The 16,002-nt window shown below is 44.6% G+C and overlaps 1 protein-coding gene across 1 annotated transcript; it reads left to right on the top strand.

The window, feature by feature from the left end:
- The first annotated feature begins 8,050 nt into the window (after positions 1-8,050).
- LOC149307247 (uncharacterized) lies at positions 8,051-12,941 on the top strand. Its single transcript, XM_089538294.1, has 3 exons — positions 8,051-8,124; positions 10,826-10,995; positions 12,579-12,941. Exons 2-3 carry the CDS (start codon positions 10,858-10,860, stop codon positions 12,939-12,941), a joined length of 501 nt encoding a protein of 166 aa, XP_089394420.1. The 5' UTR covers positions 8,051-8,124; positions 10,826-10,857.
- The last annotated feature ends 3,061 nt before the right edge of the window (positions 12,942-16,002 follow it).

Here is a 16,002-nt window from a genome sequence, read left to right as displayed (position 1 = left end):
TCTCAAAAGTGCTGAAAGAGCCCTTTGCGTACTGATATTCCAGACTCTCCACTAATGTTGAGCTTCCTACTAATAGTCATGCACTTCTCCTGTCCCTGTTCAGCAGGAGGGAACCAAGGCCATTTTTGCAGACCATGGCCTCTGAAGCCGAACATTATCCCTCCCTTAACACTTTATGGAAATTTAAAAAAATTGCAGTGATGCTTTTCATTTAGAATCAGACACACTCTCCCACTCCTCACAAGTTTTTTGAAAAAGCATATTTCTGAGCTTCTGTAACCAATGGTGAGTTCTCCTTGGGCTGCAAGATTGGCCTTTGAACCATTTGCCCTCCCTCTCCCCCCGCTCTACACAGCAGCTCTCCTGGGTTTCATCCAGGAATCATTCCCAGTGACTATATCCAATCTCCAAGGGACCATCTGTGTGCAAAATACATTCTTTGCTACGGAGCAAAGCCACTTGTGACATGCACCTTTCAGCAGGTGTGCACCAGCATCTGTTTGCACACTGAGCACCATGTACCCCAAAGTGAGAGAGAAATGCATGTGTGACCCAATTTCTCGGGGAGCAGTTGGCACTCCCTGGCACAAGCAGGTACATCCAATGGACTGACAACCACAAAAGCATGGGTCTGAGCCAAACAGAATCCTTTCTGTGGGTTATTTCTTCTTTCTTACACCCCAGTTACACTTCTGGCATTCTCTGAACCTTATCACACATGGGGGGGGGGGGTTGTCGCTCAGATCCACAGTCACTCCTGTTCTAGCAAGGCAAAATGTGATGTTTTTCCACAACAGATCCGGAGTCACTCCTGTGTAGCAATGCGGATTGAGGTTAAAACGTGATGTTTTTCCACACCTGGATGCCTTTCTGTTGTCCTTCCGAAGTGAGGGGCAAGCGAAGTCAGTTCGATTCCAAGCCAGTCACGTGATGCGGATTCAAGCAAAGGGGAGTGAGTGCACATTGTATTACTACACCGGAGGCTTCAACGATCCGAATCGGCATCCTTGGGCATGCTCAGTTGGGCTCTGGACACTGTCCTCCTTCCCTGGCTCCTCCTTAGCTGTCATCCTTCATCGGGGAGAAGAAGCTGTCAGAGGATGATGGGATAGGTCACTGGGGGTGGCTGGAGCCAGGATTGGGATGCAGGAGAAGGCAGGGGATGAAGGGATAGGTCACTGGGGGTGGCTGGAGCCAGGAAGGAGGCTGAAGGAGGGGAACAGATGGAGGTCTAGGAGAAGGTAGGGATGATGGGATTGGTGGGAGGCTGAAGGAGGGGAGCAGATGGGGGTCTAGGAGAAGGCAGGGACGATGGGATTGGTGGCAGTCTGAAGGAGGGGAGCGGATGGGAATCTAGGAGAAGGCAGGGGATAATGGGATTGGTGGCAGGCTGAAGAAGGGGAAAAGATGGGGGTCTAGGAGAAGGCAGGGGATGATGGGATTGGTGGCAGGCTGAAGGAGGGGAGCAGATGGGGGTCTAGGAGAAGGCAGGGGCTGATGGGATTGGTGGGAGTCTGAAGGAGGGGATCAGATGGGGTCTAGGAGAAGGCAGGCATGATGGGATTGGTGGGAGTCTGAAGGAGGGGAGCAGATGGGGGTCTAGGAGAAGGCAGGGGATGCAGGGGATGATGGGAGTGGCTGGTTGACAGAGAGGAGGAGATGGCATGAAGGAGGAGGAGGGGAATGACAGAGCAGGACGCAGGGGCCAAGGGGGGTGGCATCAGAGTGCTTTTCCACACCAGACCAAATCTCAGTGCAATTGAAGGGAGCCTGGAAGCGAATTGTCTGAAGCCACTTTTTTCCAGTTTTACCAAAATGAGGGGTCACTTTGGTATCACTGCTGAAGCACTTTGCAAGGGGCTCCCATATAAATCAATGGCGTCTGATAACTCAGTCACTTTAGGACGTGAAACCGCATCGCTGGAAGTGCAATCGCTTCGGAAGTGAACTGGAACTGAGCCAGAAAAACACCCAAAAGCTCTGTGTGATTACCTCAATATCTCTCTGGAAATGGATTTGGCCTTGACACAACTCAAAAGGCAATAGCTAATGAAAGATAACTTCTGGAATGGATACTATGTGTGTTTAAACCAGGATCAGGTAATGGATTGTTGCTCCCTGGACTTAGGACTTATTCTGGCTTTTTTGATTTCATAGGCCAACCCAGCTCCAATCTGCACTGCAGAAATAGTACAGTTTGACACTGAGTTAACTTTCCTGGTTCATTCAACCTGCTCTCAGATTCATTAGCTCTCCAAGATGCTGAGTTTGAGGCATATGGTTCAGCATCACAGACAGTTCCCGTCAAACCTGAAATATAACTCTGAATTAACACTGCCATGACACTGAAGCCACTAGTAATCCCTGGATGGTGGGCATGGAGTTAATACCTGCTTCTCCTTCCCACTCTGGAAGGAAAGGAGAATCAGATATCAAACCCATGCCTACCATCCAGGGATTAATAGTGGCTTAAGTAGTACTTTGGGGTACTTTGGGTAGAAGGGCTTCTGTTCTGGCTGCATAGAAGTCCTTCCTTATGCCTCAGATGTATGGCCCCATGGATTCTAGGAGCCACAAATGGGATCTGCAACAACATTTTGCAGCATGGGTGATTATTTTGTTCTCAGCACCGGCTAGCCAGGCTCTCTTCCAGAATACCCCATTCCACCATCACCAATCCTTTGGCTGCTTTTATTTTCTATTGAATATTGTGCCTATGGGGCTGAGATGGCATGAGAGTTATTTGCCCATGGTCATTTGTGGTACTTTGTGGCAACACTCTGATATACCAGCTCCGTCCTGCCGTTCAGTCTAGTCCACTGATTCCCAGACTTTCATCCTCTGGAGGTTTTAGACTTTAGCTCTCAGAATTCCCGACTGTGGCTCAAAATGACCTGAAGGACCAAAGTTTGGGAATCACTGGTCTAGACCGAATGTGCACAAGTCTAAGGGTTAGAAGGCCGCATAGTTGAACCTCCTAAATTGCTTCCAAATGCCACCTACATCCTGGGTGTGTGTGGTTTTGGCACACTTTCAGTAGGACCAGGCTGTTTCAGGGCCAGGAGATGCCCTTTTTACCCCTCTACAGATGGTAACTTGATTTTTTGGCTGCTTGGCACTTGACAAGCACAAAGGGAAAATACAATCCATTTTATTTCCCAGGAACCTGTGGATATTTGTGTCCAAGTTTACCGAATTTGACGCGAGGAAGTTGCACAAGCTGTATAAGATGGCACAAAAGAAACGGTCCCAGGATGAGGAGGTGAGGTTGAAAATAAGAATGTTTGGGTATGGCATGGAAGCTGCCATCGAACTCTTGTCAATGAAGGGAAATGATACGAGTTTTCTGAATGAATGGATAAATAAAGAAGCAAGCAAGAAACACATCCTTTAGGGAAACATCCAGACACTCCTTTGATAGCCTGGATAAGGTGTTCTTGGATAAGGTAATAATATATTTTAATATTTAATGTTAATATGTATTAATGAGGTATATCACACGGAGCTTTTTGGTGGTTTTGTGGCTCAGTTCCAGCTCACTTCCAAAGTGATTGCACTTCCAACGATGCGGTTTCATGTTATAAAGTGACTGTTTTATCAGACGCCATTCCTTTCTATGGGAGCTCCTTGCGAATTGCTTCAGCAGTGTTTCTGAAGTCACCCCTCATTTTGGTAAAACCGGGGAAAAAGTGACTTCAGAGAATTCGCTTCCAGGCTCCCTTCGATTGCACTGAGATTTGGTCTGGTGTGGAAAAGCACTCCGATGCCACCCCCCTTGGGCCCTGCGTCCTGCTCTGTCATCTCCTTCCTCCTCCTCCTCCTCCATGCCATCTCCTCCTCTCTGCCAAACAGCCGATTCCATCATCCCCTGCATCCCCTGCGTCTTCCTGAACAAGAGGAGGACTGCTTCCGGATTAACCTGATCCGAGGGATTGACAGCAGCCACTGCTGGTTCATCACACCAAGAAGCAGAGACTCTAAATGTGCTGCTGTATTGGCTCTGTGTTTCTGAAGGGGAGGAATGTAAGAATTGGATTTAATGGGGGCAACTGGGTTTTTGCCCCAATCCCATAGTCCCAAACTGGTTGAACTCTGGGCATTAGCTTTTCTGCCCGGTTCTGTGGGCCTGTTGAAGAAAGACCGACCCTGTGCCCGTTTTTTGGTTCTGAACACTGAAACTAGGACTCCTGCAAACATTTCATGTAACTTGGGGAGAGAACTACTGAGGAGACAAATGAAGCAGAATGCAGGATGGCTTTGGGTGCTGCTGGAGAAAGAGAGGCCATTGCAGATGGGGAGAAAGAGGTGGGAACACTTGCCTCCCTCCTCCTAACTCCCAATACCCATTGTTTTTCTTCTGACCTTTTTCCCTCATCCTCTTTATCCCACTTTCTAAGGGAAACAGAGGATAGGAATGGGTTTAGGTGGAATCCCTCTGGTGTTTTAGTACCTTTCTGGACATTCCCCAGAGACACACACACACACACACACACCCTTTCTGCCCCCCTCTTTATTCTTTCACAAAGAGATGAAGGACCATCACGTTTGGATCAGACATTTTTGCATAGGGAAGGAATTGCCCCTCAAGGACCAGAGTGGAGCTTGTTGGCGTCTGAAAAGGTCCTGTCCTGACTTTGTACCTAGTGTTTGAAGGCATCACAAGATGGCTGCCCTTATGCTACGTATTGGGGTCCAGAAAACCCTTGTTTGCCACCTCAGAGGACAATGCGAGCAACAGATGGCTCTTCATCACCTCTTATGCGCTGAAGCATCAAACACACTTGAGGACATGTTGTGCGCTCTGAGCAGCAGCTACTGACTCCATAAAAACTGGAAAAGCAGGAACTCTGATGGTTCACAATGAGTCCAAAATCACCTGTTTGGGGTTCAAGTCACTGCTGTTGTTAATGTTTGAAGAAGAGGGGAACCAGGCTGTTTCGAAGTGTTCTGTCAACAACCAGCAATGTATTAATCCTGAAAGGTTAGCTGTGGAGGAGCACCCCTAAATTTGCTGCCGGTACACCCCAGTTTGCAGGCATTGGCATGCAGTTTTCCAACACAACGGGGGAAAAGAAGCCCTCTTTACCTCAAACCCGACAACCCTTTCCCTCCATGTTTTATGCTGGGTGGGCATGATAGAGACACAAGGCAGTAGATGCCCGGTCACTTGCAAAAGTGTTAAATGGAGGATGGACCTGCAAAGTGAAGGCGTTTTTGGAAAGATTTAGGATGTATGTGTGCGCTTGCACATTCCAGAGAATCACTTTTTAATCTTACTTCACTCGGTGAAAAAACAGAAGATGGTATAAAACCCACTCTGAAGGTCCTTTTATTTTCACATAGGATGTTATTTTTTTTAACGTGAATACTTTTCTCACCCCATTTAACTGGGAAGACAGAGACAGAGGGAAAGTGTGTTATAATTAATTAGTTAATTAAAGCATATCTTCTTCCATTCGGAGTCATGGAATGCCACTGTAACAATGAACTATATATTCCTGTGCCAAAATGTTGCCGTAAGAGAGAGGTGGACGACTGAGGTTTATGCCCCTAAATGTAAAACACTTGGTCCTGAAAGTATTACAGGGAAGGAACCTCGGCCCAAATGGAAGAGACGCACTTGTGAGTAACCAGTACGCAAAGGGATTTTGTGTGATAGACGTTGTAAGCTTAAGCTTTCATTGACTTGGTTGTCTTCCACGGATGCACAAAATGAAGTGGTGCAGCATGTTTCAAAATGATTGGCAGCTGTCAAGCTGATGTAGATCCTCCCTAGACCAGTGATTCCCAAACTTTGGTCCTCTAGGTGTTTTGGCCTTCAATAACCAGAGGCCCCAGCCAAGCCTGGCCAACAGTCAAGAATGCTGGGTGCTGAAGTCCAAAACATCTGGAGGACCAAAGTTCGGGAACCCAACTGCTTGAGGAAGCCGCAGGAATAACCTGAACTTTCATTTTCAGCAGTTTGCAACTGCTCAAGTCAAGAGCAGACTAGACAGATACTATTTGCAGTGAGTCAGAAGTAGGGAAGGAGTGTTGGATTGGTGCCCGTTTGGGATGGATAATTGATAGATTTGAGAGTGAAGAGGACGGTGGGAACATTTAGTGACCCATAGATATCCTCCACATTGCAGCCCTGTCCTGTCCTGTCCTATACATTTCCTCCACTATCCAGAGCTGAAAGTACATTTGCTCCTTAAAACCTTGACCTTAAAGGGGAAAGACCAACTGGTCCTGTCACCTAAACAAACAGTACTTAACATTAATTTATATATGTGACAGCATTCTGCCGGTGTCCTCGTGATTTCTGATGTAAATATGTTGTTTATAGAGTATGTATTAAATTTTCCTACACTGTAAAACAGCTGTACTTTGGATTCTTCTCTATTAAAATGTGAGATAGACATTTTCACAAATCTGCTTGCTGCCTTGTGCTTTTTTGGGCTACTTGTGGTGTTTTGGCTGTGTCTTAGTTTACGTCTTTATTTCTTGGTCAGTGAAAGGGAGATGCAAATGGTGGTTACTGTGAGTTCTGTCTCTTTGCTGGACAGAAGTAAAGTTGTGCATACCTGAGTTTTACTTCTGGGGTTTTTCAAGCTCTTCATGGACAAAGGATTGGAAAGTACTTCAAACACAGACCACCTCCCTTGCCTTAGAGGTGAGTTGTAAAATGCATAAAGAAAAAAATACATGGGTGCCATTTTCCATACAGTGTGCAAAGGGATTTTGTAGTGCCTTTGAGACTAACTGAAAAAAAAGAGCTTTTTGTGGACTTGAGTCTATTTCTTGAGATGCGATGTCGCCTGAAGTCTAGGAAAGTTCATGTTACCAGCTTCTCTCAAAAGTGCTTCAAGATCCCTTTGCAAACAGATTTTCCACATCAACAGGACAGTCCCTTTGCATTTTTGATAGAGGATGGCAATTCTCTGGGGGACTCTCTCCAATGTGTATGATTTCTTCCCCACATTTAAACACAAGACAACTAGGCTATGCATTGGGCAGGTTTGGGAGAGAGAAACACAGAGGATTGTTTCCAGGGGTGGTCCATGTCAGGTCCTGGTGTAAATATGACTCCCAGACTCTGGTTTTCATCCCTTGCTTTTGACAAATCCATTGGGATTATTCTGTATATTTTGGCTCCCTGCAGCTTGCAAAGGATATTGGAGACCTCCTAGACTTTCTATTCCAGAAAGCCTTTGGGAACAGATGGTTAAGAAGAGAAGGGGTTTTATAGTGCTGTACTGTTTTAAAGGACGTTTTAAAATGGTTTTAATCGTACTGTTAGTGCAATGCAGGTTGGGCACCTTTTATCTGGGATTCCAAATAACAAAATATTCCCAAATCCAAAATTGTCCGCATGGGTAGCTGAGAAAGCGGCACCTTTGCTTTCTGATCGTTGAATGGAAACAAAGTTTATTTCATACACAAAATTATCAGCCTCCTTGGCTCCCAGCCTGGGAGAAAGGCAGCCTATAAATGAATAAATTAAATAAATTAAATGTGTATAAAATTAGTTTCAGGCAATGTGTAGAAGGCGTATATGGACATACATGAATCCCATGATAAGACTTGAGCCCTATGTCCAAGATTTCTCATTATGTTTAGGAAAACATTTCAAAATCTGAACGAGTCCGAAACCCAAAACACTTCTAGTCCCAGGCATTTTGGATAAGGGAGACCCAACTTGTCCCAATCCTAATCAAGAGCATAATTTCATTGATATGCTTCCTTTCTTGTGGAGTGGGAAGCAGCATTTCCAGTTTCTGATGCAAAGAATGATTCCATTTCTATTCCAAGGGGGACCCAAGGCGGCTCCCCAAAAGAATCAGCTAAAAACTACGAAATGTTAAAAGGCCGTTGAAACTATCCCATTGAAAGCAATGGTAACCCATCTATTTGGACCTGGTGGGGAAGTGCTCAGATGGGACAAAACAGAATGTTTGTTTTGTTTCCTTGGAGATCCTGGAGAATCTTGGCCAACTGATCCTTGGAAGCTGCATCAGTTGAAGTCTGGAGGTGGTTGCGGCTGGAGACTTCAACTGCTCAGAGCCATACCATTCGGTTGGTTCTGGTGCCATTGATCGTTTGGAGAGCTCTCTTGCTTTCTCTGGCTGTTTTCTCTTTACAGTAAGTGCAGCCAGTCCTTTCTTTATTTAAATGCTAGCTACTTCTGCTTTGGGAAGGCATCGCTTTAAACCAGGTGGACTACTTGAGCTCACCTGATAGCATCCTTCTTAAGCAGAACTTCATTAGTTGGGTTCAAGTGTATGGCTGTCTTATTTCTTCAATTTCGTTTCTCCCAGGAGTGGGTCTCAAGGTGGTGTAGAATACAAAATGTAGAATGAACATACTGTATATACTCATGTATAAGTCTAGAAATGTAGGTCAAAAATTTGATCCAAAAAATCTGAGTCAACTTATCCAGGGGTCAGTGTAAGTACTGTATCTTAACTCTTATTTAAAAGGAGGAACCATCCCCTGGTGAAAAGCAAGAGTATAATACGTGAAGCACTGACTCCCTCTCCTCTCTCATCCATTCAGTCTTAAGAGTAAGCGCAAAGAGTTATGTCTGATGGAATTTTGTAAGTTCTTTGACATTGTTTTCCCTTGCTTCATCCTTTAGATCCTTTGCTGTATGCCCCTAGGTTTTACCCTTGACTTATCCTAGCAAATGATCATAGCAAATGATCATAGCAAAATCCATAATTTTGGCCCCAAAACATGCCCTTGACTTATACATGAGGTCGACATATAGTCAAGTATTTACGTTAAGAATTTTTTTAAAAAAGAAAACATGCTGGTAAAAGAAAAGGATGGCATTGTTTTTTCAATTGGACTTCAGTTCTCAACCATCTCCAAAGGATCATCTCCAAAGTAAAGTCCAAGGCTTTCATAGCCGGCATCCATAGTTTTTTCTGGGTTTTTCGGGCTATGTGGTCATGTTCCAGAAAGGTTTCTTCCTGATGTTTTGCCAGCATCTGTTTGCATTAGCCTGGGAGGCTAATGCAAAGGAGGATTAATGTCTGCTAATTGGTGATCAATTATCTGCTGGGAAAGCCCCTGACTCTGAATGGTTTCCTATTTGTATTTGCTGAGTCCTTATTTTGCTATTCCTCAGGACTGGTAGCCAAATTTTGATCACTTTAAGGGTTTCTTCTTTCCGGGTGAAATTGTCCAGGTGTTTGTGGATTTGAATGGCTTCCCTGAGCATCCTGACATGGTAGTGGTTGGCATGGTCCAGAACATCAGTGTATTCAAACAGTATTTTATGCCCAGGATGCTTAATGGCATTTGGCTCATCTCCAAATGTTAACTGGGAGGGAAAGGGGAAACTGGAGGACAAGGGCTTGCAGGAAGTCAGATAGACAGCAGTAGCTGGTTACTCCCATGTAAGTGGGATGGTGAATTGGCTCTGTCTTTTGGTCTGAACTGTCTCTAATGACCCCAAATCCCTTTGCCTCCCCCATTGCTGCCTGGGCTGTCTGGGGGGGGCGATCATGCAGACATGTACTGCAAAGCCCATCTGTGTCTTCCCATAGTTCCTCTGGGAAAGAAAGAAGAGGAGCCTCTAATCACCCCAAGTCCCTTTGCTTCCCCCATTGCTCCCTGGGCTGTCTGGGGGGGGGGGGGCGATCATGCAGGCATGTACCTCAAAGCCCATCTGCTGCTCAGGCGCTCAGGCACAGGCATCGAATCTCTATCGGAACGATTTCGGAGCAAAGCAGGTCGAATTCGCGCTCAAATGGAAACGATGCACCCATGATTCACATCCAGACCCGTGTTATAGGCCAGTGGGAATGACCCCTATCTTGGAACTAGGATCCAGCACCATGGACCCAATGCCCCAACAACATGGAAGTCAGAGCCTGCTACAGTGTACATTAACTGCAATGCAATTTTTTGTTTCTTTTTCCTCTGTCCTGAACTTCCTAGCTCCTCTGAATGACCCCAAGATCAAGTAATAGGAGAGAAGGAGAAAACTGTATCTCCTTCCACTTTCTCCACCCCATATAGAAAATTCAATACCTCTTTTAGGGCCATGCTATTTCACAGTGTTGCTCCTTAATAACCCAATGGTTTCAACTTTTCAAAGAAGACATGTTATTTGGGAGCAAATTCAAGACAAAACCTACCAGGAGGGTGCCTTCAATAGAGTAGAATAGAGAGCCAATATAGTAGTAGAATAGAGAGCCAATATAGTAGACTGGTTTGAGTGTTGGACTAGGATGATGGGAGATGGTGACCATGGGCAAATCATGCTCTCTCAGCTTCGGAGGAAGGCAATGCAAACCTCCTCTGAATAAATCTTGCCAAGAATAGGATAAGACAAAACCTACCAGGAGGGTGCCTTCAATTTGTTTTCCAAGACATAGAGGCGGGTGCACAGTTATAGGGTGCAGGGGGCCGGTACCACCCTTGTGGAGGTTGTTTGTTGGCCTTTCCAGGGCCAGAATACCATTTCCATCAAACCTGCTAACCTGTCCTCTTTTCAGAATCTGAAGATTGCATTGCAAGAATAGAGAGCCAATATAGTAGACTGGTTTGAGTGTTGGACTAGGATGATGGGAGATGGTGACCATGGGCAAATCATGCTCTCTCAGCTTCGGAGGAAGGCAATGCAAACCTCCTCTGAATAAATCTTGCCAAGAATAGGATAAGTTTGCCTTTGGCCACCATGAATTAAAGGTACGCCACAACAACATTTTAGGACTATGGCAATTCCATGAGCTCAGGTATTTCTCTTATGCCATGGAGCAAATAATACTTGGGAAGCTAAGCAGAAGTACCTTCTGGAAGCCATTTAGCTGATCCTTCTTAACTCTTCCAGGCTCAGGCCCTGATTGATAACCAGGCCCTGAAATGAAGAGAAGACTGGAAAGCCCATCTGGCTCACTGAGCGAGGCAGAGGCCAACAATCCTGCCAAGAGGCCAAAGCGCCAAAACATCCCAACGGACACGGAAGGCTTCGCAGATGGCGAACCCAGCAGCGAGCAAGAGGTCAGTTGTGCCGGAAACCCAATGGAGAAGCCAAGAGGTGCTGGAGCAGGCCTTGTGCTTTCCAAAGAAGTAGTAGCATCAGCTATTGTAGGATTGATCTCCTTCCGCAGATGCATGGAGTGAAGGGCTGCCCAGAAAGGACCTTAGGCCACTCCTTGCATCTGAGGAAGGAGACAGAGTCTGCAAAAATGTATGCTACAACTTCTTTTGCTGAGTTAGTCTCAAAGGTGCCACAGGATCTCTTTGCAAATTAAAACAAGAGTGATTTAAGTGGGTTAAAACCATATTTTTTAAAATATGGCAAATTTAAACAGAAGGTCTTACAGCTTGTTAAAACAATTGGAAGCCAGAACAAATGAAGAAATCTGAATTAATTCCAATGGCCCGTTAAAGGATCAAACAAAAAGTCATGTTTTTACTTGGCATCCAATAGAATTTGCTGAGGATCCCTTCGTCTAGATATGTGTCTACCTCACAGAGAGCTTTTTCTATCTCGGCATCTGGGATCTGGAACACCCTTCCCGAGGAACTCCGCGCCGCCACCTCCCTAGACCTCTTTAAAAAGAGATTGAAGACCTTTTTATTTCACCATGCCTTCCCCGACGTCCCTTGTTAATGCGATCCTTCCCCTATAATGTGCAATATCTTCAAGTATTTTAGCTGGCCTGGTCTTGTTTTAGCGGTTTTAATGTATAATGTTTTAGTGGTTTTAACTATGTATTGTATATTGTTTATTGTATTTTGTGTTGCTCTGTGTATTGATCTTTTTTGTACACCGCTATGATCTAATTGGAATAGTGGTTTATAAATAAAACGTATTATTATTATTATTATTATTATTATTATTATTATTATTATTAATCTTGATGCCAACTGGGCCTCTAAAGCTGCCCAGATAAATAGGCTGTCTCTCCCATGACCCTATGACAGGCTTGCCGTAGGCTCTCCATAAATCAAAAATGACTTGGGGACACACAACAAGAACACAACCCTATTGGTTTGGCCCCGTTAATACTAACGGACCCTTTTAGATCAACTTGGATAAATTCCTTAATTCTGAAACTTTCTTCTATTGGGTTATCAAGAGATCATGTACAGATGTTGGTTGATAATAAAGCAAAAACTGTTATCCCACAGAGAATTAAAGATATTGACCTACGAACCCACAAAAGCAAAGCAATTCTCTATCCCATAATTGGGGGAACTGAATGAGTTTCCATACATGCCAAATACTTTGATAACTTGAACATCCCCAAATTTAGAAGAGCATTTATGCTCGCAAGATTTAATATCATTCCATCAGCCGTAGTTGAAGGCAAATATAAAAAGATACCTTTGTGCTATGGCAGTACACCTGATGTTACATGTTTTGTATGCTTGCCATATTTTGGTGCTGGCCATGTGCCATAATAAATTCATTCATTCATTCATTCATTCATTCATTCATTCATTCATTCAGAAGGCAAACAACAAGGCAAGGCTATGCCCACTTCCCCTCCTTTCTTTCAGTGGTCAGATCTCTGATTTTGTCACACCCCTGATTTTGCTTGAGGACTAAGCTGCCCAATTTTCTTGGTTCACAGCCCAAAGACATCCAGGCTGTAGCTGGAGACACCGTTACAGCTGAGAGCGAGCCTATCGTGATATCCGATTGGGTGGAGGAAGAGGAAGGATCGATTTGGATATCTGAGGGAGGAGAGGTGGAGGAACCGATCCTTATTTTGGACAATGAGATCATCGAGATCTTGGATGGAGAAGATGCTATCGAGATCTCCGATACAGAGGAAGAGGAAGATGTAATTGTGATATCTGACCAAGAGGAGGAGGAAGATGTAATTGACGAAGAGGAGGAGGAGGTAAATGTGGAAGATCTGTTTGTTATTTTCGTTGAAGAGGTGGAAGAGGAGGAAGAAGGAGGAAGAAGATTCAAAAGACGCTGGGGCTAAGTCAGTTTGAAAGCTGTCAGTCATTTTGACACTTCATTCTTTGCATTTTAGGAAGCCAAGCAAGGCTATGAAAGCTTAAACTACAAATTCTTTCACAAAAGGACACAGTGAACTGATTCTCTCAACATCATGGACTTAGGGATCAACGATGACCCTGACCAAATGACATCCCATATACCATAATAAGTTCTGGGTGATACCCCCTCGTAAAATGGCATAGCAAAATAGTGTCCCTCCTATAGTGGATAAAATATCCGTGGGTAAGGAGGGACAGCTGTAGTCATTTCCAGTGAATGGTCCAACCGGCTTCAGCGAGGTCACGCAGCCTTTCCTTTGCCTTGCCCTGCAACCCCTGACCAGTAGGTTTCTGACCTGTCCGGTTCTGATCCATCCAATGGGAGTAAATCTCCAACGTGCATCAAAATTATCCAAATTGCCCCTTGTCCATAGTTTTTTGTGGGGTTTTTGGGCTATGCGGCCATGTTCTAGCAGAGTTTCTTCATGACGTTTTGCCAGCATCTGTGGCTGGCATCTTCAGAGAAGATCTGTGGCTGGCATCTCTGAAGATGCCAGCCAGAGATGCTGGCGAAACGTCAGGAAGAAACTCTGCTAGAACATGGCCACATAGCCCGAAAAACCCACAAAAAACTATGGATGCCGGCCATGAAAGCCTGCGACTTTACATTGCCCCTTGTCGCTTCCTTGCCAGGCTAGACTTTAAAGCCTTGCAGGGAATGGAAGGAAAAGGCCCATCCAATAGGATGATAGACCCATACATTGTGGAGGGAAGCAGTTATTTTTGCATGCCAAAACATAGATTCATAGAATCATAGAATCGTAGAGTTGGAGGAGACCGCAAGGGCCATCCAGCCCAACCCCCTTCTGCCATGCAGGAAATCACAATCAAAGCATCCCTGACAGATGGCCATCCTGCCTCTGCTTAAAGACCTCTAAGGAAGGAGACTCCACTACGCTCTGAGGAAGGAGTCTGTTCCACTGTCAGACAGCCCTTACTGTCAGGAAGTTCCTCGTAATGTTGAGCTGGAATCTCTTTTCCTGTAGCTTGCATCTATTGTTCCTGCTCCTGTTCTCTGGAGCAGCAGAAAACAAGCTTGCTCCCTCCTCAATATGACATCCCTTCAAATATTTAAACAGGGCTATCATATCACCTCTTAAGCATCTCTTCTCCAGGCTCAACATCCCCAGCTCTCTAAGTTTCTCCTCATAGGGCTTTATGGTTTCCAGACCCTTCAGCATTTTAGTCACCCTTCTTTGGACACGCTGCAGTTTCTCAACGTCCTTTTTGAATTGTGGCGCCCAGAACTGGACACAGTATTCCAGGTGGGGCCTGACCAAGGCAGAATAGAGTGGCACTATTACTTCCCTTGATATTACATTTGCCAGTTCTTTTAATACCCTTGGATGTAGTTCATCTGGTCCTGGAGAGTGAAATTCATTTCGATTAACCAGGTATACTATCTCTTTACTTATTCTGTGCTGAAATTCCCCAATTCTGTCCTCTGCTCCATTATCCTCAGGTTGAGCTCCCTTTGCCTTTTCTGAGAAGACTGAGGCAAAAAAGGTGTTGAGTAATTCTGCCTTTTCTGTCACCTGTTAGCATTTTGCCATCTTCTGCATGCATTGTCCCTATCCTTTCCTTCTTCTTCCTTTTGCTGCGGACATATCCCCTGTTCACTGTTCAGGTTCCTTGAAGGCACCTTTGCCTATTCTATGTAAAAAGGAATGAGATAGAAAAAAGATCTTGAAAATGCACGCCTGGCACCCAGGAATGAGGGCTCAGACCTGTCTTCAGAGCCAAAGAAGATCTTTCCCAATTTTTAAACTCTAGAATAGACATAGTTGACTCCATTTAACCATAGACCCCTTTACTGTCTCTCGCTCTGTCTGTAGATGTTAGCACAATTCCATGAATTTGGTTTTTTCCTCTGTTGGAATGTTATGAAATACCTTCTTAAGCGGGAGGATTCATTTATTCTCTAATTCCTTGTATTAGATTCCTGACAAGCCCTTTTCAAGATCTTTTTATGTCGAATATCCAAAGATGCCTCCAACGGAAATGTTTTGGCAAGCAAAACTGGCTGATTGCCTCTGCAATATATTGGTCTAAGACTATCTTCCCATTGAATGGTCTGGACTACGGAGATGATCACAACAGCAAATTGGCCAGACTGAGTCTTGCCTGAGCCAGGGGTGAAAGTTTCAAAATAGGGCTGGACTCAGGCCGGCCCATTTGCCGGTGCGATAATCTCCTAAGTGGTTCGGAGAGGTCCAAAACCAGTTGCTGTTGGTCAGGTCTGATGGGGAGAGTTCGAGGAAGGGTCTTTTGACCCCGTTCAGGCCAATTGGGCCGCATGTTGCAGATTCACCCCCATTGGATGAATCGACAGGTCTGAAACCATTTTGTACTGGTCAGGGGTTGCAGGGCAAGACACAGGGAGAGGCCGCGTAACCCCGCCGAGGCCACTTGGACCATTCACTGGAAATGGACACAGTTGGATGGTTCAGACCACTGGGAGGGAGGGGGTCAAGTCATTTTGAAATGAGCCACGCTTTAATCCAAGGTCCAGAGCTTGAACTACACTTGCTCAGGAAAACCTTGAATGTAAGAGGGGAAGGCCAACTAGTCCTGGTTGCCTTAAGAAAACAAGCAAAAAAAAAAAAAAAGGAAAAAATGGCTGTAAATGATGTAAATATGTTTTTATAGTGGATGTATTAGTTTTCTACACTGTATGGATTCTTTTATAGTATAATGTAAGACAGATATTTTGTTATATTGCATTTTGTTGTTTTTATTTAATTGTAGTTTTAATATTGGGGAGGGGGTTGGGAAGGGATCGTTGAGTATTTTATTGTATTTCTAATGAATTTTTATTCTTGTAACCTGCCCAAATTCCTAGAGATTGGGTGGGCTATAAATAAATTGTTTATTATTATTATTATTTATTATAAATCTGCTGGTTTCCTTGTGCTTTTTTGGTTATTTATTCTGTTTTGGCTATTTATTTATATATGTATTTATAAGATGCAAACGGTGGTTATT

This window comes from Sceloporus occidentalis, unplaced genomic scaffold (genome assembly GCF_023333645.1).
Source record: "Sceloporus occidentalis isolate IW3139 unplaced genomic scaffold, rSceOcc1.0.p SCAF_9, whole genome shotgun sequence".
Lineage (NCBI taxonomy): Eukaryota > Metazoa > Chordata > Lepidosauria > Squamata > Phrynosomatidae > Sceloporus > Sceloporus occidentalis.
The sequence above is the reverse complement of the archived record's forward strand: the minus strand, read 5'-3'. Positions and strand labels throughout refer to the sequence as shown.

What these genes read in the sequence shown, in the direction of transcription:
- LOC149307247 (XM_089538294.1), top strand. Translation starts at nt 10,858, where the DNA reads ATGAAGAGAAGACTGGAAAGCCCATCTGGCTCACTGAGCGAGGCAGAG. An exon ending in AACCCAGCAGCGAGCAAGAG is followed by an intron (nt 10,996 to 12,578) that starts GTCAGTTGTGCC and finishes CTTGGTTCACAG; the next exon opens with CCCAAAGACATCCAGGCTGT.